A 23,407-nucleotide genomic window follows, 5' to 3' on the forward strand; every position below is an offset into this window, starting at 1 on the left:
TTTCCCAGGTGCGGTACAACTGTTAAAGTTGGGCTCAGTTTAGGGGTTATGGGGGGGGGGGCCACCTTAACCACAAGGCCGAGCTAGGCCGGGCCCCGCCTCGCGTGGAGCTGTTCAACTAGAGGAGGCGTTAGCCATCAGGGGGTTCAAGCACACTCCGGACCCCAGGAAGGGGCAAAATAGCCCCAGGACATAGAAGCTCAGGCCTAAGCCCCGCCCACTACGGAGGGGCGTCCATGGGCGTGGCGCTCCTTCCCACAACCAGGGATCCACTCTCAGTCCCGCAAGCCTCCCTTTCAGGCCGAAGCGTTCCCTTTAAGTCTGACCGGCAGCTCTCGCGGGATCCGACGCTTCGATTCTCGCGAGAGGGGCATTCAACTCCCATTGGCTGTGAGGGTTGAATGTAAGATGGCGCCCAGGGAGCTGTGAGGAGAAAATCCTGTCGGTCTTGGAGCAGAGACGGCATAACCGGGGCCCCGGGCGGTGAAGCGGGGCCGGCGGGTCGAGCGGAGGCAGCGGCGGCGGTGACGTCGCCGGGTGAGGGCTCTGGTGGGGGGCCAGAATGCAGCCAGGCTGTGGGACTGGGGTAGAGCAGGCCCACCCCACACAACGGCGGGCGGGGGCGGGCGGGCCGCCTCCGCTGGGCCCAGGCGACCTCGGGGCGGCTTCGGAACGGAGAACGTCCCTCGGCTCGCGTGCCTCCGCCCCGCGGGTGGGGGAGGGGGCGAGCCCGGGACTCGGGTGGGCGCGGCGCACGGGCGCGCGCAGCGGCGGGCGCGCGCACGGGCGTGTTTTTTTTTTTTTTTTTTTTTTTTTTTTTTTTTGCGCGCGGTAACGCGCGCGCTGTGCGGTCCTCTCGTTGCGCGTAGCCGCCCAACGTGCGCGTTCCCGTTGGCTCTCAGCTGTGGCCCGTGGGCTAGAGCGGCTTCCGGGGGCGCGCGCGCCTTCCCCGCGACCCCCCAGTTTTGCGGCGCGCGCCCTGCTGTTGGTTGGTCGCGCTGTCCCGAGTGCGCGCAGGACGCCCCTTCTGCGCGGAGGGCCGGCGGCCTGGTGGACGAGCGACCTGCTGCGTGGGGAAGGTTGAGGGTTGGGCCCCTCCTGCCCTGGTGACGTCCGGGGCAGCGGTGGCCTAGGTCTGCGGAGAAACATAGCGGCTTTGCTGTCTGGCTTGCGGCTCCGCTCCTCTGGGAGGCGGACAAGATCGCTCGCACGACTAGCTGAAGAATGCTGATATTTAAGCCAGGCCCGTGTACTGGGTGGGTGCTTTGGGGAGGGTGCTACCCTGCTTCGGAAACCGAGTCCTATTGGCCAGAGAGGGCATTTGGGCCCCTTTCGGTTTCCTCACCTTGTATTGGTGCTTTGTGCCTAGGAGAGGTGGTTATCATTACCAGGCCCTGGCTTTTCTTCCATTAGAAATCAGTTCTTCCATAAGCGCAGTTGATACACGTCACCTCTGTGCGCTCCGGAAAGAGATCCTCTTATGTGTGTGGTAAACTCTCCGAGCTTTAAAATTACGCTTTAAAACCTTAAATGCTGCCGTTTCCCCCTCCCCATGTGAGTGGGAGGGGCTTGCTTTTCTGTTCTTAATGAGGGTTGATTCTTAACCTTGATAAACTTGATCAATGCTGTGCCTTTTTTCTTTGTGATTTCTAAAGTATCCAGCAGAAATTTCCAAAATCTGCTCGTGTTACTATAAAAACCAAGTGGCTTAAGTCCTCAGCTTTTTTATTTATTTTTTTTTTAATTTTGTCCCAGTGCTGTGATCTGGTGTCAAGAAAATTTTAGGTTTGTGATGCAGAAATATGCAGCTCTTTTTTCTAAGACAAAACATCTGCTAGTTTATTTTACAGTTCTATTACATTAAGGTTTAAAAAAAAAAACAAGCTAAAAGGAGTATTAGTTGCAACCAAATTTGATAGTAATGATTCTTTTAATATACTGTATTTTTTTAAGAACAAAGTTAAAACTTAAAAAGAGGCTGAGGATGGAAGGAACTTCTTTGTTCTATCTTCTTCAGAATGTTAGAAGTCTTAAGAACTCAGGACAAGCAGCAGACATACATGCAACATGGTGACTGGTGAGTTAAAATCATTCATATGCTGGAAGTATGTGTGCAGTCCTTTACCCCCTACCCCCTTGGTAATACTGAAACTTTACAAATTCTGTCATTCATTCTTGTTGTCTGCCAGAAACCTCTAGCTACTAGAAAAACTGCAAGTGAGGAAAACTGTATTTGTAAGTCAGTGGAACATGCAGGATTAAAATTGCAAAGCATCAACTGAGAACTGAAATGGCTTTCAAAAAACCAAAACAGAACTGTCAGGTCAGGTCTATGGAGGGTGTTTATCAACTTACACCCTTTAAGCTTGCTTGTTCTGCATTAACTTCTTTTAAAACAAGCAAACAGCCAGGCATGGTAGCGCAGGCCTTTAATCCCAGCACTCGGGAGGCAGAGGCAGGTGGACCACTGTGAGTTCGAGGCCAGCCTGGTCTATAAAGTGAGTCCAGGACAGCCAAGGCTACACAGAAAAACCTTGTCTCCAAAAACCAAACAAACAAAAACCCAACCCCCAAAACAACAAAACAAGCAAGCAAACAAACAAAAAAGCCAACTAGTGTTTCCATTAACTGGTATTTACCTGGTAGGTAGGTTTTAGTTCTCTGAGATAAGCTTTTATATACTTCTTAAAGACCTGGCACAATTCCATATCAAGCAAAAGCTCAAGGAATGGTTGAATTTTGTTGTGAATTTGAGTTACTTGGGAAAACAAAACAACACAAATCAAAACCCAGTTAGGGACTTTGGGTGTGGCTCTCTTTTTTTTTTTTATAGCAGCTTCAAAATCAAGGATGTCTTCCTGCAGGCTTGTGTGCTTTTAATGAGTAGTGGTTTGTACTTGGTGTGCCATGCCTCTTACCTATGTGCTTTTTGAATGGCAGTGCTGTGAACATTGGCCTCAGAATGAGGTGTTACATGGACCTTACCTTGCCGTACTGCATTGGTTCAAGCCCTCCCTGAGCTTCGCTAGTTTGCCTAGAGTATTTTATTGTGATTTCTGTTCTGGGTGGGGTTTGTGTTGCTGGGTTGTTTCTGTTGTTTGGTGAGGGCAGTCTTGCATATGCTCTGCATGCACTTTACCACTAAACTACTCTGGCTCTGGAATTGTTGTGATTTGTTTTATTAAACTGACTTGGTAGCATGAAAAAACATGTAAAATTTTGTTTTCTTCAAATTGGAAAAGAAATTGTTCTTTGACTCACTTCAGGCTAAGGCACAGCTGTAGGTTGAGGGAATGAATGTGTCAGAAAGCTGGTTTTCTCCTTGAGACAGGTTTTAGGAGTTCTGGGCTGGCCTGTTGCAGTGGAGCATGGTCTTGAAACTTGTGATCCTCTTGCCTGTACCTCCCACGTGCTGGGGTTATAGGTGTGCTGCCTGCACCAAGCCCATTCTCTGTGGGTTGGAGATCACACCTGGGCTTTGTACATGCTAGACCAGCACACTAAACACCCTCCCTTAAGGTTGTGAAATATTTATGCACTGTTTACAGCTCAGGTTAGTGTAACTACCTCTAAGAAATAGAATGTTATCGTCCCTGTACCCATCACTCTTCCTGGCATTTTAGTTCTTGGAGACAACTAAATTATTTAGATTTGAATAATAATCTCAATCTCCCCTCCCCCCTCGGATGTGTGAGTGTTTTATCTGCATATATGTCTTTGCACCAAGTGCATGCAGTGTCCTCAGAACCAGAAGAGGGTAGGGTGTTGGATCCCCTGGGACTGGAATTAGAGCCAGTTGTGAGCTGCTATTCCAGTGCCAGGAATCAAACCTAGGGCCTCTGGAAAGAGCAACCAATGCGCTTAACTACTGAACCATCTCTTCAGTTCCATAGTCTTGCCTTTTGTCTTTATATTTAACTACCTTTGTGTTTCTTTGTTTCTTTCTTTTTTTCTTTTTTAACCTTTGTATTTCTAAGCACAGCTTTTGTTTTGAATTTCATGTGTATACACATGGGATCTTGCATTATGGTTATTGTTTTGAAGACAGGATCTCACTACGTATATCTTGCTGTTCCGGAACTCGCCATGTAGACTTGGCTGGCCTAGAACTCTGAGACCCACCTGCCTCTGCCTCCTGAGCTTACTTTATTATTATGCTTTGCGTTTGTCATTGTTTTTATGTGTGCAGCTGTGGTAGTTGATAACCATTTCTGTATTGTATTGTTTTATTGATATTACATAAATTACATTGGTAAACATCTAAGTTGATTCTGGTTTATAGAAGTGCTATTATGAACATTTGCACATATTTGGATGTCATATACACTGAAGGTTAGGTAGGGTTACACTGAAGGTTAGGTAGGGTTGCTTGGTTTTTGGAAGGGCTGTTTTCAGCTTCACTAGTCAGAGTAGGTCGTTGTACCAACTTATAGCCCATCAATATTTGATAAGAATAGGGATTTTAAATTCTTGTTTGAAAGTGTGTGTTTAAAAATTGAACAATGAGGGCCAGGCATGGTGGCACACGCCTTTTAATCCCCACACTTGGGAGGCAGAGGCAGGAGGATTGCTGCCAGTTCCAGGCTGGCCTGGTCTACAAAGCGAGTCTAGGACAGCCAAGGCTAATACAGAGAGACCTTGTCTTAGGGGGGAAAAAAAATTGAACAATGGCCTGGCACAGTGGCGCATGCTTGTATTCTCAACACTTGGGGGAGGCAGAGGCAGACAGATCTCTGAGTTCAAGGCCAGCCTGGTCTACAAAGTGAGACCAGGACAGTCAAGGTTATACAGAGAAACCCTGTCTTGAAAACTCAAAAAAACAAAAAACACGATGAAATGCCTTTAAATCTGGGACTTCTCAGTATCGCCTCCAGTGATAGTTTCTTTTATAAACTTTGTATTGGGTTAATATCTGTAAGAATAGAACCAGATTTTCCATTCTGTTATTTGGCAATAACACCTCATCTTTCTTAGAACAAAGGTGACTAACTTCTTAAAATTAGGATTTTGTTTTGTTTCCCAAGACAGGGTCCCTGTGTAGCCTTGGCTCTCCCAGACTCGGCCTGTAGACCATGCTGTCTTCGAACTCACAGAGATCCTCCTGCCTCTGCCTTCCGAGCGCTGGGATTAAAGGCGTGCACCACCACGCCCGGCTTGAAAATGCAACTTTTAAGGCCAGTGTGGTCTACAAAGTTGAGTCCAGGACAGTCAGGGCTACACAGAGAGACCCTGTCTTGAAAAAGAAGAAAGGAAAAAAGAAATGCAACTTTTAAAGCTGTGAATAACCATTCTTAGTAGGTACTTTGAGAGAGGCAAGAAAGAGGCAGGACTGAGGCAACTCAGGCTATGTGTGTTCTCTTAGAAACTCAAACCTCAGAACAACTGGCTTAGACAAGGCGGTGCGTTAACTTGATTGTTTGTAGTCAGTCACAGATTGAACTCCTTGTTAGACACTTTCTCCTCTCTTTTTTGGTTTTTTGAGACAGGGTTTCTCTATGTAGCCTTGGCTGTCCTGGACTTGCTTTGTAGACCAGCCTGGCCTCGAACTCACAGCGACCTGCCTGCCTCTGCCTCCCGAGTGCTGGGATTAAAGGCGTGCGCCACCACGCCCGGCTACTTTCTCCTCTCTTACTGCTGTACTTGACTAGTCAAACAAACAAAAACAACCCCAAGGAGGCAGAAATAAATGAAGGACTCAAGGAGGTCAGTACTTGGAATCGTCTCTTACTACCTCAACGGAAAAAGAAATGAATTAGTGAAAGCACTCTTGGAAATGTTTTTTAAGTAAGTTTTTTCCATGAGTATCATTGTGTTCTAGTAATAAAATAGCTTGTGTGTTAAACTTATGTCAAGCTTTGTGTTAATAGCTGTAATAAAGCATAAGCATAAGGCAGATAATTAGCATATAGAAAGTGCTTTGGATCTGTTAACTGAGCTGGTTTGTCTTTAAGGTCCTGCAGAGCAGCTATACATGATTGAGGTATTTATAAGCAAATGCTTCTTCACAGATTCTACCTGCTGTGAGCTCTACTGTGTTTTCTTTTTTCTTTCTTTTTTTCCTTCTTTTTATTTTTTATTTATTTATTTATTTTGAGACAGGTTTCTCTGTGTAGCCTTAGCTGTCCTGGACGCACTTTGTAGACCAGGCTGGCCTTGAACTCACAGCAATCCATCTGCTTCTGCCTCCCGAGTGCTGCGATCAAAGGCATGTGTCACTATGCCTGGCTTTGAGCAGCATCTTGAAGGATTTAAAATCCTTCATTATTATGTAAATTTTTGGTGCTTGATGATTTTGTTAAAGAGTTGAAGATTTAAGATCTGAGTGTGGTGGTGCAGGCCTGTAACTCCAGTACTCTGTAATCCCAGCACTCGGGGAGGCAGAGGCAAGTGGATCATTGTGAGTTTGAGGCCAGCCTGATGGAGTACAGGACAGCTAAGATAACACAGAGAAACCTGTCACGAGAAACAGTTGAAGATTTTTAAGGGCAAGCATAGTATTCACAAAAAGAATTGTTTGTCTTACTGTTACAGTATAACCACTGCAAAAAAGGATGACTTATTAAGTATCTTTCTGTTTATGCAACTTGTGAAAAATACAGTAGGCTATAATACAGAAAGAAACTTAAATTTGTCAGCTAATTGTTAGTGTTCTGATTTGAATTTTGTTTTCTTTTTGGTTTTGTGAGACAAGGTTTCTCTGTGTAGCCCTTGTTGTCCTGAACTCACTTTGTAGACCAGGCTGGTCTTGAACCCACAGAGATCTACCTGCCTCTGCCTCCCGAGTGCTGGGATTCTAGCTGTCTAATACCACACCTGGCAGTGTTCCGGTTTCTTCCCCCTAGTAAGTAAAATTGTGTGTTACCTTTTGTTGGGTTTTTTTGAGGCAGAGTTTCTCCCTGGCTATCCTGGATTCAACTCACATTGTAGACCAGACTGGCTTTGAACTCACAGCAATCTGCCTCCTGAATGCTGTAATTAACAGGCGTGCACTACCATGCCTGGCTAGTGTTCAACTGTTTTGTATTCCTAATAAGTAAATTGTGTATGATATCTTTTTGTTGTTGTGGTGGTGGTGGTTTGTTTGTTTGTTGTTGGGTTTTTGGTTGTTGTTTATTTATTTATTATTTTGTTTTTTTGAGACAGGGTTTCTTTGTGTAGCCTTGGCCATTCTGCACTCACTTTGTAGACCAGGCTGGCCTCGAACTCACAGCGATCTGCCTGCCTCTGCCTCCCGAGTGCTGGGATTAAAGGTGGGTACCACTAAACCTGGCTCACAATATTTTCTTTTAAAGATTTATTTATTTATTATTATGTATACAGTGTTCTGCCTGAGGGCATCAGATCACTTTACAAATGGTTGTGAACCACTATGTGGTTGCTGGGATTTGAACTCAGGACCTCTGGAAGAGCAGACAGTGCTCTTAACCATTGAGCCATTTCTCCAGCTCCCACAATATTGTTTTAAAATACACCTGGGAGCTAAGGCTGTATCAGTGGTAGAGTACCTGCTTAGTATGTTCAGGGCTTGGGTTTGATTCCCACCCCCACTAAAAACACAGAGAAAGACAGGTAAATCTGAACTTAATGATAGAGAAGCCTTTAACTATATAGCAAGCTGGGCATGATGGCACAGGCCTTTAATTCCAGCACTCCCAGCATTTAGGAGTCAGAGGCAGACGGATCTCTGAGTTCTCATGGCCAGACTGTTTTACATAGTGAGTTCCAGGTCAGCCAGAACTCCTTGTCTTGTTTCAAAAGACAAATGTGTATGTGTGTGAAATGAACTCTTGGGAAAGTTTGCTTATAGTGTTTTCTGTTTTCCAAAGCACCATTTATGTGTCAGGTTGAAGCTAGCTTGATGGGATATTGTCGTGATGGATAATTTCAAGTTTGCATTGGCTTGGAAATACTGAGTTTCTGTTGTTGCTGCTGCTGCTCTTTTCTTATTCTCTTCCTCTTTAAATTATGGCCCAGATGTGGTGTGTGTTTAATCCCAACACATGGAAGATAAGAGATAGGTGGGTCTCCAGGTTGCTCTACATAGTTTGAAGCCAGCTGAGGCTACATAGTGGGACCTTGTCTCAACTGCAGGTGCCCACATAAACAGAAGAAGGCAGTAGGTCCCCTGGAACTGGAGTTAAGTTGGTTGTAAGTCACCTGACAAAGGTGCTGGAAATTGAACACAGGTCCTCTGTTAACTGCCATCTCTCATGTTCCATTCTTGTTGTATATTTGTGGAGAAAAGTATTCACAGTGTATGCATTATTATAAAGAGTTGTCATTGGATTGTTCTGTTTGAAAGCACCCAAAATATAATTTGTATACTATACTTATATAGCGCCCTACAGACATGTTAACAGTGTAACATTGTCAGTAAATTAATACCTAGAAGACCATCTGCTTTTCTTTGGTTTCACTGTTGGCCCTGGATATGTAGGGTGTTTTGTTTTGTTTTGCTTTTCCTTTTTTCGAGACAGGGTTTCTCTATGTAGCCTTAACTGTCCTGGACTCACTTTGTAGACCAGGCTGGCCTCAAACTCGCAGCGATCCGCCTGCCTCTGCCTCCCCAGTGCTGGGATTAAAGCTGTGCACCACCACGCCTGGCCTAGATTTTTTTTTTAAAGATTTATTTATTATTTGTACAGTAAGTATTCTGCCCACATGTGTGACTGCATGCCAGAAGGGGAACCAGATCTCACTATAGATGGTTGTGAGCCACCATGTGTGCTGGGAATTGAACTCAGGACCTTTGGAAGAACAGACAGTTTTTGTTGTTTTGTTATGTTTTTCCGAGACAGTGTTTCTCTGTGTAATAGCTCTGGCTGTCCTGGTACTCTCTTTGTAGACCAGGCTGGCCTCAAACTAATAGAGATCCGCCTCTCTGCCTCTGAGTGCTGGGATAAAAGGCGTGAGCCACCACACCTAGCTCAGACAGTATTTTTAATCTCTGAGTCATTTTCCATCCCCAGTATGTAGTACACATCCCAAGATGTGTACTAGCAATTAATTTGAGGAAGGTAGTACATTTCCTTTTGTTTTCTTTGTTTGGTTTTTCAAGACAGGGTTTCTTGAGAGATCTACTGCCTCTGCCTCCCAAAGTGTTGGGGTTACAGGCATGCGCCACCAGGCCTGGCTAATTAAAAAAAAAAAAAAAAAAAAAAAAAACTTTATTAAGTTGGGCAGAGTGGCCTCACACATCTTTAATCCCAGCACATAGGAGGTAGAGGCAGATGGATCTCTGAGGCCAACCAGGTCTACAGGGCAAGCTCTAGCACAGCCAGGGCTACAGAGAACCACATCATGGGGAGGGGAAAAAATGTTTTGTTTTGTTTTTTCAAATTTGTGTGTGTGTGTGTGTGTGCGCGCGTGTGTGTGTGTCTGCCAGTGAATGGAGGCCAGAAGAAAGCATCAAATCCCTGGAAGCTGGAGTTGTGAGCTGCCTGATGTGAGTGTTGGAATTTGAACTGCATCCTATGGAAGAACAGCAAATGCTCTTAACCACTTAGCAATCTATCCAGCCCTGAAAGAAAGAATCCTAATTAATTCTTTCTTTTCTTTTTCCCTTTAGTTTTTGAGACAAGGTTTCTCTGTGTAGCCTTGGCTGTCCTAGACTTATTTTGTAGACCAGGCTGGCCTTGAACTCAGAGCGACCCACCTGCCACTGCCTCCCAAGTACTGGGATTAAAGGCCTTAATTCTTGTTGAAAGTAAATAAGTACCTTCCATATGTGGACTATTTAGAGAAGAGTGAGACACAGTTCTACCCAGTTTTGTCTGCTAGGAGTTTTAGAGTCATATGGAAGAAAGTAGGTGGTTAACTGTAAACCTGAAATCTGTAGCATGAGGTAGAATGTCTCAGGAGTGAAAGTGTTTATTGCCTGATATCTCAGAGGAACAAATCACTTTTCCAGAAATTTGAGATTAACTTGAGAGCCCTTTTTGGCAAGAAGCTTCCCTTGGTTTGTGTTACTCTGTCATCTTTGGCTGCTTTTTGCCGCCTAAAACAGGATATTGCAAAGCAATGTTGACAGACAACTTAGTGTCTGTAGGTCATTGTGCTTTTTGTTGTCATTGGCTTGTTTTTAAACTTTTTTACATTTATTTATTATTTACTGCATGCACGCATGCCAGGACATGTGTGTGGAGGTCAGGAAACAACTTGTGGGAGTTGGTTCCTTTCTTCTATCATATATGTCATAGGGATTGAATTCAAATCATGGGTCTTTAAAAAAAATTACCATTTATAGTGTTCTGCCTGCATGTGTGCCTACATGCCAGAAGAGGGCCCCAGATCTCATTATAGAATGTTGTGAACCACCATGCAGTTGCTGGGAACTGAACTCAGGACCTCTGGAAGAGCAGGCAGCGCTCTTTTTTTTTTTTTTTTTTTTTAAGACAGGGTTTCTCTGTGTAGCCTTGACTGTCCTGGACTCACTTTGTAGACCAAGCTGGCCTCGAACTCACAGCGATCCGCCTGCCTCTGCCTCCCGAGTACAGGCAGCGCTCTTAACCTCTAACCGCTCTCTCCAGCCCTATTCCCATCTCTCTCTCTCTCTTTTTTTTTTTTTTTTTTGAGACAGGGATTCTCTGTGTGTAGCCTTGGCTCTTTTGACTTGCTTTGTAGACCAGGCTGGTCTCTAAGACTCACAGAGATCTGCCTGCCTTTGCCTCTCTGGATGCTTGGAATACAGACATGCTCCACTGGTCCTGGCTCCCTTAACCCCAACTCTTTAATTTTTTTTGGTTTTTCGAGACAGGGTTTCTCTGTGTTGCCTTGGCTGTTCTGGACTCACTTTGTACACCAGGCTGGCCTTGAACTCAGAGCAATCGAGTGCTGGGATTAGCGGCGTGTGCCACCATGTCCAGCCTCTATCCCCAACTCTTTTTGTGTTTTGAGGCAAGGTCAAACAATGTAGCCCAACCTGGTTTTAAACTCATTATCTTCCTGATTTGGCCTCCTGAGGAATTAATTACTGGGCCCAGATCATTTTTGCTATAGATACTTGATGAGAAAATGGGCAAAATTGGTTCCTGAATTTTAGTAGTGACTTAGTTATTTAAGGTACTGTTCAATTTCTTCTGATTTATTTATTTGGGTTTTTCAAGGCAGGGTTTCTCTGTGTAACAGTCCTGGCTGTCCCAGACTCACTTTGTAGACCAGGCTGGCCTTGAGCTCACAGAGATCCACTTGCCTCTGCCTCCTGAGTGCTGGGATTCAAGGTATGCACTACCATGCCCAGCTCAATTTTTGTTTTTTTGTGAATATGAGTGTTTTATACCCATGTACCACCATGTCTATATGTATCATGGACAAGCCTGGTGCCACAAAGGCCAGAAGAGGTTGTTAGATCCCCTGGAATTGGACTTAGAGGTGCTTGTGAGCTGCCATATAGATGTTGGGTATCAAACCCAGGTCCTCTGCGAGACTAGCCAGGGCTCTTAACCACTAAGTCATCTCTCTAGCACCACTGCCTGTTTCTCAAGTATTTTCAAGCAGTGTACACACACACATTCTTTCTCATATTAACGCTGGGTTAAGTGCTGTTTTATTCCTGTTTAACAGAAGGAAAAAAATGAAATAATGTAGTTTGCCTAAAGTTGATAAGTTAATGTTATAGTCCAATTTGAAATCAAGCAGTATGGTTCTAGAGACTATGTTTTTAGCCAAGCTGCAAAAAAATGTGAGCAGTGTAGGGTAAAATGAGATTGTTGGTATTCTCCCCCTGCCCCCCTCTTTTTCCTTTGCTCTTTTTTTTTTTTTTTTTTTTTTTTTTTTAAGATTCATTTATTATGTATACAGTGCTCTGCCTGCATGTACTCCTGCAGGCCAGAAGAGGTTGCCATATCACATTACAGATAGTTGTGAGCCACCATGTGGTTGCTGGGAATTGAACTCAGGACTTCTGAAAGAGCAGCTAGTGCTCTTCACCGCTGAGCCATCTCTCTAGCCCCCTTTGCTCTTTTCTTAACAGTGTCTCTATATGTAGCGTGTAGTTCACTGCTTCTGACTTGGGATTCTCTTGCCTCAGCCTACCAAGTACTGGGATTACAAGGAGAAGAAGGAGTGCACAGCTAAGTTTAGCACATTTTTTGTGCTTCTGTTGGGAAATAAAAATCATGCTCTCCGTCTCTTGGTTCTTACTAAATGGCATATATAAATGACTCTGTCCTATAGGACATGCCTAGTAGTGGGTATAAAGTATGTCAATAGGGGCCAAATGGCCAAAATTACATCGTGACACACTGTCTCAAAAAAACTACCAAACAAAAGGATGTCAGTAGGTAGGAATCTGCTCCTGGCTCCTTGTTTGGTAGACTTTTCTGTGACGGTGAGAGAACAGTTTTTATTTATTTTGAGGCAGTGTCTCACTCTGTAGCCCTGACTGGCCTGTAATTTACTATGTAGGCCAGGTTGGTCTCAGACTTAAGTATCCGCTGTATCTGCCTCTCAGGTGCTGAGAATAAAAGTGTGTGCCTCCAGGTGTGGGAGTGGTCTTGCATGCAGTGTTACTGTTTAATGCTTGACTCTAGAGAGAAGGTAAGACTGGCTTGGTGCTAGAGAATGTGATTGCAGCCTATTCTATCCATACTTGAATATGAACCTGTTTTGTTTTAGTGTGATAGTTTGGTTTAAGAAATGTTGAAGACCCGAGCAGTGGTGATACACACCTTTAAAGCCAGCTCTCAGGAGACAAAGGGGGTGGGGGTGGATCTCTGTGAGTTTGAGGACAGCCAAGGCTACACAAAGAAACTGTCTTGGAAAACCAAAAGAAAAAAAAGTGTTGAAGGAAAATAGGCATGTTATACTGAGTCACAGCTGTAATCCAGCACTCGGGAGGCTGGAAAAGGAGGGTTACCTTAAGTTCAAAGGAAGGAGAGAACAAATTGTACAAAGTTGTCATGGCATGTGTGCCCATGTATGATCTTGTACACACACAAAACATGAAAAACAAAAATACCTCACAGAGCTGGGCACAGCACTCTCAAGGCAGTTGAAGGTGAGTGTGGGTTTGAGGCTAGCCTGGCCAACACAGAAAATTGTAGGTTCCTAGTGATACCCTATTTAAAAAAGAAAACAAAACAAAGCTGGGTGGAGTAGCACACACCTATAATCCCAGCACTCTGGGAGTCAGAGGCAGGCGGATTGCTGTGAGTTCAAGGCCAGTCTGGTCTACAGAGTGAGTCCAGGACAAGCCACGGCTACACAGAGGAAAACTTGTCTCGAAAAAGAAAAAGAAAAACAAAGAACAAACCAGTTTATTTTGGGGAAAACAGAAAAGTATAACAAAACTTTGCTTAGGAGTGTATACTATTCCATTCTCTTTGTCATTGTGTCTGTGTATTTCAAGATACACAAACAGTAGGGTTGGTAAGGTGCCTCAGTGTGTGCAGCCACCTGTTGCCAAGCCTGTGATCGGAGTTCTACCCCTGAGACCCACATGGTGGAGAGAGAACCAACTCAGATGTGTTGTCCTCTGACTTCCACACGCATGCCTTGGCGTGTGCATGCTCCACCCCAGTAAATTGATATAAAAAATAACAAAAACAATATGCTAACAGTAGCAAAATATTGACTATCCATTTTAATTTTAGGAACCCTAAGGACTCTGCAATATGAATAATTCTCTGGAGAACACAATCTCATTTGAAGAGTATATCCGAGTGAAGGCGAGGTCTGTCCCGCAACACAGGATGAAGGAATTTCTGGACTCACTGGCTTCTAAGGGACCAGAAGCTCTTCAGGAGTTCCAGCAGACTGCTACTACCACCATGGTGTACCAACCGGGTGGGAGCTGCATTTACACAGACAGCACTGAAGTGGCAGGGTCTTTGCTTGAACTTGCTTGTCCAGTCACAACCAGTGTTCAACCACAAACTCAACAAGAACAACAGATCCAGGTTCAGCAGCCACAGCAGGTTCAGGTAAGAGGAAATATTTAGTTGGAGCCTGCTAATAACCTTATATTTTTTCTCACAGTTAAGGTTAGTTACAACACACCTATACATATGTTAGAAATATTAGAGGTTATTTTACTTAGCAGGTGGGGAATCTTTCATATTTAATGTAGACCTATATAGTGGGACTTTCTCAGACTCACCAGCCAGCAGTATAAATAATGACACAGAGACTTAGTAATATTTTAAAGCTTAATAAGCATTTTAGCTGGGCAGACTCACAGCTAGCTCATCTAACTTAACTGTTCTAGTCCACAACTGCCATGTGGCTAGTTCTTTACCTTTTTGCTCAGCCCTCTTTGTCTGTTCTTTCCCTGTCCCTGGCAAATCTCCCACCTCTGATCTTCACCCATCATCTCTTTCTCTATCTAGAAGTTCTGCCTTCCCCTTTTTCCCAGCTATTGGCTGTCAGCTCTTTACTAAAGCCAATCAGATAGAATTCTAGATTGCCTTAGGCAGGTGAAGAAGAAACAGATATGTGCAAAATATGAGACCAATGATGGGCCATAGATCTCTGCCCACACAAGTAGCAATTGAATATACAGAGACACACCTTCGTACAGTGCACCCCAAAAGACTGACAATATCTTTAGCTGGTATAAACTATAAAGACTGCAGATACTAGTCGGGTGGTGGCGGCACACACCTTTAATCCCAGCAGAGTTCAAGGCCAGTCTAGTCTATCAAGAGAGTCTAGGGCAGTCAAGGCTACATAGAGAAATTCTGTCACCAAAAACCATAGAGAGAGAGAGAGAGAGAGAGACAGACAGACAGACAGACACACACACAGGGGGGCGGGGGGAGGTGAGGCGCACAGGTACTTAGTGTTTTCTTTAGAGAGTTTGAACAGTACAGAAAAGTAAAGGCCTTTGAATGTGACAGCTTCATGTGACTAAGCCTTTCCTTCTTTCTCTGACAATCTTGAGCAGAAAGCACAGAAAACCTAGTTTTGGCATATTATACAAAGTGTGGAATTTGAAACTTGCTTTAAAATTAAAATCTGATGTATTGGTGATCTTCATTTAGTTTATAGGTCTCGAATCTCTCTGATCATCTATAGAACTGTAGATTGGTGTTTTCTACCTATTAGCTTCACATAATGCCAACTGACATTAAGATTACTCAGAAGGGGCTGGAGAGATGGCACAGTGGTTAAGAGCGCCACCTGCTCTTCCAAAGGTCCTGAGTTCAATTCCCAGCAACCACATGGTGGCTCATAACCATCTGTAATGTGATAGGGCACCCTCTTCTGGCTTGCAGGAGTACATGCAAGCAGAGCACTGTATACATAATAATAAATAAATAAATTAAAAAAAAAAAAAAAAAAAAGATTACTCAGAATGGAGGAGTGACTACATTGGCTGATGAGGTTGTTGTCTTTTAAGGATCTTTAAACAAAACCATAGTCTCCTCCAAGTAATTTTCTTGTCTTTGTATTATGGTTGAGTTTCATTTTACTTTGGATGCTCTTTACACCAGATGATAGGATGGATGAGAAACATAATGGAACAGCAGAAATGTGTCTTAGATAGACCGTTTGGCCTGTAAATGTAAGGAAAATACTATGAGAAATTGGGCTCTGAAACTAGAGGTTATAAATTTGCTTAATATCTTAGTTATTAACATGACCTTAATTTTTTTTTAGTCTTAATTTTTTTTATCTGTCAGAAATGGAAAAATACCAATGAAGTGAGGCTGAGGTGGTCAACAGGAAATTATTCTCCAGTTACTGACAGCCTCTTACTGACTAAGGTGCAGTAGGTTGGGATTTTGGGGGTGACAGACTTTTCTTTGAAACTATGTGATATTCAAGATAATTCACTAGTATCACCTTTAACACCTTTTTTCTTAAAGCTCAGGGTTATAAAAGAAGAGGTAGTGCTGGGTGCTGGTAGCCATGCCATTAATCTCAACACTTGGAAGGTAGAAGCAGGAGGATCTCTGAGTTCTGAGTTGTGAGGCCAGCCTGGATCAAATAGAACAAATCCAGGACAGCTACGGCTACGCAGAGAAACCCTGTCTTAAAAAGAAGAGGAGATAGGAATATAATAATTGATAGATAGGATCCTGAGAACACACTCTTCTATTCTTTATATTTTACTTATTTTGAGACAGGATTTCATACTGTGTTCCATGTTGGTCTGGCTACCTTCAAACTCAAAACATGCTCTTGCTTCAGCTTCCTTAGTGCCTGGGATTACAGGTGCATTACCAAGCCCACCTACACTTTCCTCATTAGTGATTGCAAAGAGTAAGAAAATTCCTCACAATACTAGGGGAGAAGAATAGCTTCAAAACCCATTAAATGTGGCTGCTGAGGTGGCTCGGCAGGTAAAGGGCCTGTAGCATATATAGTGACTGAATTCCATCACTAGAATCCATAGAAAGGTGAAAGAAGAGAATTGGTTCCCCAAAGTGTCTTCTTGACTTCACATGCATTGTGACACATGTGCACCCACATATTACACAAACACACATGCAACAACAAACATCTTAAACCCTCACTAAATTTAACCAGGTGTAACTCAAGTGTAGTTTATTCACTCTGAAGGCTGAGGAAGGCTAAGGCTACAAAGTAAAATCCTGTCAGGAAGAAAACAAAAGCAAACCACTAAGTCTTCTGGCCATGCAGGCTCTTGGAAGGAGGAAATAGGAAGATTGTGATTCCTGGGTCTGTCTTGACTGTGATCTGAGAAATTGCTAAAAATATAGATACAGAATAAGGTGACAAGAGGATGTTACATTAGGAGAGAACTGATGGAAGATGGAGCATTTCTCTGGATTGACTAAGATGAGATCTAAAAGCCACTCCACTGCTATAGACATGCAGATTGAGAGTTGACCAAGCATTCTAAAGCATACATAGAACAATCAATTCCTCAGAAGCTGTAAGGGATTAGTTTTGGGAAGGAATCGGAATCCTTGCAAGTTCATATAAAATGGCATATTATTTGCATGTAAACCTACACATATATTCCTGCATCCTTTTTATTTTGGTTTATCTTTTTTTTTTTTTTTTTTGGTGGTGGTGGGGGTGGTTGGTTCCTGGACTGGCTTTGTAGACCAGGCTGGCCTCAGACTCACGGATAGCTGCCTGCCTCTGCCTCCCGAGTGCTGGGATTAAAGGTGTGCAGCACCACAGCCAGCTTTCTTGTATTCTTAAATCTTGTTGTCTAGGTTAAGTATATTATCCAAATGGTACTTATGTGTATGAGGTGTACTTGTGCATGTACCCGTGGAGGGCAGAGGTTGGTGGCTGCTTATCATTTACCGCCTCTTTCTGTTCCTCTATGTGATACTCACTCTCATTGAATCAGCGAGACCCTGGGATGCCTTGTTACGGCCTTCCTGTTAAAATTACACACCATGCCATGCTTTTACATAAATGCTAGAATTCTGAACGCAGGTTTTCATGCTTGCACAAGAAGTACTTTGCCCACTGATTCATCTCACCTGTCCCTCTAATACAATCTGAATAGCTGTTATTTTGCACTGAAGGAGTATAGTTACAGGTTTTTTTGTTTATTTTGTTTTTTTGAGACATAGAGAGACCCTTTCTCAAAGAAAGAAAAGGAAAAATATTAACAGCTGATGCTGCGCCTATATTTGTTATTTTTCTGCTGTACATTGAGTGTAGGACTCATGCAGCTTGGAAAGCACTGTAAAAGCTAAAATATATCCCTAACCATTCTTTTCTGTTTTTTCCAGACAGGTTTCTCTGTATAGCTTTGGCTGTCCTAGAACTCACTCTGTAGGCTAGCCTGGCCTTGAACTCAAAAAGATCCTCCTGTCTCTGCCTCCTGAGTGCTGGGATTGTTGACATCCCTGGTTCATTTTTACTTTTTAAATTGAGAGAAGTTGTCACTAAGTTGCCTGACTTGGTCTTGAACTCCTGTAGGTCAAATTGGATAGATCTGCTTACCGTAGGTTCCCCAGTAGCTAGGATTACAGGCCTGTGCCAAAATACAAGTTTAGGGACTGGTATCCTACTTCCAGATGTGTGCTATGGCATTCAGCCACCTCCCCTTCCCCACACATAGACTTACAATTCAGGAATTTAATTTTTTTAAAAATTGAAACTATATGTAAATACTTGTAAACATTTTATTTAGTTTTTGTTGTTGTTTTTCGACACACGGTTTATCTGTATAATAGCTCTGGCTTTCCTGGAACTCACTCTATAGACGAGGCTGGCCTCGTATTCACAGAGATCGCCTGTGTCTGCCTCCTGAGTGCTGGGATTAAAGACATGCACCACCACTGCCTGGCTTTTATTTAGTTTTACTTTTGAAGGATATTAGACTTAAACAATTATTGTATACATGCTAATTTCTACTTTTTTAGTGGTGATGATGTTCATTGAGATAGGATTTCTCTATATGTCCCACCCAGGCTGACATTTTTTGTTTGTTTGTTTGTTTTTAAAATTTTGTTTATTATTATATATAGAGTGTTCTGCCTGTGTGTATGCCAGCACACCAGAAGAGGGCATCAGATCACATTATAGATGGTTGTGAGCCACCATGTGGTTGCTGAGGCTTGAACTCAGGACCTCTGGAAGAGCAGTCAGTGCTCTTAACCTCTGAGCCGTCTCTCAGCCCTGTTTGTTTTTTGTCTTTTGTTTTTCCGAGACAAGGTTTCTCTGTGTAGCCTTGGCTGTTGTAGGCTTGCTTTGTAGACCAGGCTGGCCTCGAACTCACAGTGATCTGCCTGCCTCTGCCTGTGCTGGGATTAAAGGCGTGCGCCAGCCACCACGCCCAGCTCTGACAGATAACTTTTAACTTTGTATAGCACAGTAAGGTGTTAGCTACAATTGAAACTTTTATTAAAATAAACGTTAGTGAACTGGAGAGATGTTCAATGGTGAAGAGCACATGGTAGTTCACAGCTATTTGTAACTCCAGTTCTGGGTGGAGTCAATGATCTCTTCTGCACTCCACCTGTACTTCATGCACATGGGACACATATATTTATGCAGACAAAACACCCATACACATAAATTTTAAACAAAATAGGATTTTATTTTTTTCTTTTACTTAGTATGCATGTATGCGTGCATGTACATGTGGGCATGCATGTTGTATGGGTGCATATATCAGAACACAAAGAGGTCAGAGGGCAACTTTGTAGAGCCGTTTCTTACCTTTCACCTTGTTCTAGGCTTATGTGGCAAATGTCTTTTAACTTGAGCCATCCCATTCTCTACTTTTAGCGTTTTAAACATGCTAAACACAAAGAATAAATGTATTTGAAATGATTATTAAAAAGAAATTAGGCCTGGTGTGGTAGTACAAGCCTTTGATCCGAGCATTCAGGAGGCAGAGACAGGTAGGTCTCTGAGTTCAAAGCCAGCTTGGTGTACAGAACAACCAGGGTTATGCAGTGAGACCCTATGCCCCCCACCCCCAATACACATATTAGAATATCTTATGTATTGTATGGATGAATTGTCTGTCGGTTAAAAAAAACTATGGCCTATAGGAAAGGATAGCATGGGTGGTAGGACATCTGGGAGGTAGAAAGGATTCTGGGATAGAGCCAGGCATGGGAGAGTTGCCCAAGAAGATGTGAGGAGGACAGATGCATGATACCTTAGCAGAGGTAACCAGCCATGTGGCAAAAGTAGATTAGTATAAATGTGTTATTTTAAGCTATAAGCTAGGTAGAGAGGAACCTAGATGTGTACGTATATATTTATATATATGTATGTATGTATATTTACATTTGTTTAGTTTTTCGAGACAGGATTTCTCTTGTAATCCTGGCAGTCCTCGACTCACAGAGATCCGCCTGCCTCTGCTTCCCCAGTGCTGGGTTTAAAGGCATGTGCCACCACACGCAGCTGTAAATATATTTTGAGTCTCATGAATCATTATTCTGGGAGTTTGGGACTGAGAGGAAAACTCCCACAACAAAACATGCATGTTTGTGTGGATTTGGTGGGTATAGCCTATGTTGGAGGTAGAGTCAGTGTTGAAGGCTTGCCCTGCATTCCTCTTACTGCTAACAACATGCCAGGAAAGAAGAGGAGGAAAACGTACAGAGACAGAAAAGGAAAACTTTAAATGTATAGATTCTGAAGCTAAAATAGCAAATGGACCATATTCTGAAAATGTGTGCACTTAACGCTGTTCTGACTCAAACCTGCCCTCCTTACTTCTTTTGTGAAGGGGTGAGAATGTATTACATGTGCTGGGTAAATCTATGTCTGGAGCTCACTGTGTGCTGGGGTTAAGGGCCGGCTCCACCATGCCTTGCTAATACCAACTCTGAACACAGATCAGTAGTATATGTGAAAGAAATTGTTTTCAAGTAGTCCTAAAAACCATGCCCAGTTTTTGCCATGCAGAATTCTATATTTATTTGTTTTAGGTTTTCTGTTTGTTTGTTTTTTCAAGACAGGGCTTCTCTGTATAGTCCTGATTGTCCTGGAACTCATGCTGTAGACCAGGCTGGCCTTAAATTTAGAACTCAGATTCACCTGTCTCTGCCACCCAAGTGCTTGGACTAAAGGCACACACCACTACGGCCTGGTTCAGAATGCTATTTTTTATTAGTGAGTGAGTGAGTGAGTGAGTGAGTGAGTGAGTGAGTGTGTGTGTGTGTGTGTGTGTGTGTGTGTGTGTGTGTGTGTGTGTACACACGTTTTCTCAACAACCATGTGGGTACCAAAAATAAAACTCAAAGGATACTTAGGCTTGGCAACAAGAACCTTTGACAAATGAGCCATCCTGCTAGCCGTTTGAGTTATGGATGTTTTACCTACATTTACATCTGTGTATCGTGTTTATGCCTGGTGCCTGTGAATGTCCAAGAGAGCATTGGAATCCTTGGAACAGGAGTTGGAGACAGTTGTTAGTCACCATGTAGGTCCTGGGACTAGAACTTGGGTTGGGTTATCTGTAAGAACAGCCAGTGGAGCCAGGCAGTGGAGGCGCACGCCTTCAATCCTAGCACTTGGGAGGCAGAGGCAGGCGAATTGATGCGAGTTTGAGGCCAGCTTGGTCTACAGAGCGAGTTCCAGGACAGCCAGAGCTGTTAACACAGAGAAACCCTATCTCGAAAAACCAAAATAAATAAATAAGAACAGCCAGTGTTCTTAACTACTGAGCTGTCTCTTTAGGCTCATGAAAAATTTTAATTTATATGGTTTGACACTTTCATTTTACATGTAGAGGTGTTTTGCCTGCGTGTATGTCCATGTACCATAGTGTTCTTGGAGTACAGAAGATGCCATCATATCTCCTGGAACTGGAGATGCAGGTGCTAAAATTGAAATCCAGATCCTGGAAGATCAGCCAGTGCTTTTAGCTACTGAACTCAGGCCCTAATAAAAAATGTAAACACTAACTTAAGCACTTAAGCATATGCTTATATAACTCTACTGATGTGCAAAAAACCAAAGGGGCACATTTTCAAAGAAAAGTTAAAAGTGAACAAAGTTGTAATATTTTGCTCTTGGACTCATTAATCATCTTGTCTACGTCAATCATCTCATTGTAAATTCAGTGTGATGCTGAAGAAGCTTTCTTAGGGTTTGAGGCGTTGTGACTGTAGAAACTTTAACTGATGTAGTGTTCTTTGCTCGCATTATACAATGTTCTACCTGAAAGTATTTCTGGGGGGAGCTGGTTTTTGTACTGCCTGCTCTTACTCACTGATGAATCTTGTCCCTGTAGGTACAAGTTCAGGTACAACAGTCTCCACAACAGGTCTCAGCTCAGCAGCTTTCTCCGCAGTTCACCGTTCACCAGCCTGCTGAGCAACCCATCCAGGTCCAGGTGCAGATCCAGGGCCAAGCACCGCAGTCAGCAGCCCCTTCCATCCAGACCCCATCTCTGCAGAGTCCCAGCCCCTCTCAGCTGCAAGCAGCCCAGATCCAGGTGCAGCACGTCCAGGCGGCCCAGCAGATCCAGGCTGCAGAAATCCCAGAGGAGCATATCCCACATCAACAAATCCAAGCTCAGCTGGTGGCTGGCCAATCTCTTGCTGGGGGTCAGCAGATTCAAATCCAGACCGTGGGTGCTCTTTCCCCACCACCATCCCAGCAGGGCTCACCCCGGGAAGGGGAACGGCGGGTTGGCACAGCCAGTGTCCTTCAGCCAGTGAAGAAACGCAAAGTGGACATGCCCATCACTGTGTCCTACGCCATCTCAGGGCAGCCAGTGGCTACCGTGCTGGCGATTCCACAGGGCCAGCAACAGAGTTATGTGTCTTTGAGGCCAGACTTGCTGACAGTAGACAGTGCCCACCTGTACAGTGCCACTGGGACCATAACTAGCCCTACAGGAGAAACTTGGACCATCCCTGTTTATTCTGCCCAGCCCCGGGGGGACCCTCAGCAGCAGAGCATTACCCACATTGCCATTCCCCAGGAAGCCTACAACGCAGTTCACGTCAGCGGCTCACCTACAGCCCTGGCAGCTGTAAAGCTGGAGGATGACAAAGAGAAGATGGTGGGCACCACATCTGTAGTGAAAAACTCCCATGAAGAGGTAGTGCAGACCCTTGCAAACTCTCTCTTTCCAGCACAGTTCATGAATGGCAACATCCACATTCCAGTGGCTGTGCAGGCCGTAGCAGGCACGTACCAGAATACGGCTCAGACTGTACATATATGGGACCCACAACAGCAGCCGCAACAGCAAACTACACAAGAACAGACACCGCCGCCACCACAGCAGCAACCGCAGCTCCAGGTTACTTGTTCAGTAAGTTAGACTTAATCTGTAGGGTGTTTCTCTTCCTTGGTTCCAGTGTAACATACAGCTCATCTACAGTGTCTGGATTATTCCATTCCATCATGATTGTCTTAACAATGATTGTGAATGGGGGAAGGAAGAGAGGCAGTAGACGAGGCTGCATAAACAGGCAAGAAGATGCCATTCGTGGAATTCAGCAGCATGACCACTAATTCTTTTGTGGTTTTAGAGTATTTGGGTGGGATGCCTATAATATTTCTTTGTAATATGTTTTTTTAAACTTATTTATGAGTATTGGTGTTTTGCTTGTTTATATGTCTCTGTGAGGGTGTCAGATTCCCTGGAACTGGAGTTATAGACAGTTGTGAGCCACCACCCTGGAAGAGCAGCCAGTGCTTCTAACCACTGAACCATCTCTCCAGGCCTATAATATCTTTTTCTTTTTTTATTTCTTAGTTTTTGTTTCTCAAGACAGGGTTTCTCTGTGTAGCCTTGACTGTCCTGGACTCGCTTTTGTAGACCAGGCTGGCCTAGAACGATTTATTTATTTCTTTATTGTGTATAGTGTTCTGCCTGCATGTACACCTGCACACCAGAATAGAGTACCAGATCTCATTATAGATGGTTATGAGCCATCATGTGGTTGCTAGGAATTGAACTGAAGACCTTTGGAAGAGCAGACAGTGCTCTTAACCTCTGAGCCATCTCTACAGCCCCTTATAATATCTTTTATGGTGAGTAAAGTTAATG

At 43.7% G+C, this 23,407-nt stretch overlaps 1 protein-coding gene across 4 annotated transcripts in view; it reads left to right on the plus strand.

Moving 5' to 3' along the window:
- The first annotated feature begins 371 nt into the window (after positions 1-371).
- The window catches only part of Qrich1 (glutamine rich 1), a 42,064-nt gene continuing 19,028 nt past the window's right edge, over positions 372-23,407 (plus strand). Inside the window, exons 1-4 of one of the 4 annotated variants that reach the window (XM_051139995.1) lie at positions 372-537; positions 1,954-2,077; positions 13,593-13,922; positions 21,635-22,666. In XM_051139995.1, coding sequence (XP_050995952.1) covers positions 13,614-13,922; positions 21,635-22,666 — 1,341 coding nt within the window. In that variant the 5' untranslated portion in view covers positions 372-537; positions 1,954-2,077; positions 13,593-13,613. Of the gene's footprint in view, positions 538-982; positions 1,257-1,953; positions 2,078-13,592; positions 13,923-21,634; positions 22,667-23,407 lie in introns of those variants that run through there. The other 3 variants (XM_051139993.1, XM_051139994.1, XM_051139992.1) reach the window with 3 other exon arrangements.

Source organism: Acomys russatus, chromosome 32 (assembly GCF_903995435.1).
Source record: "Acomys russatus chromosome 32, mAcoRus1.1, whole genome shotgun sequence".
NCBI classification, from domain to species: domain Eukaryota; kingdom Metazoa; phylum Chordata; class Mammalia; order Rodentia; family Muridae; genus Acomys; species Acomys russatus.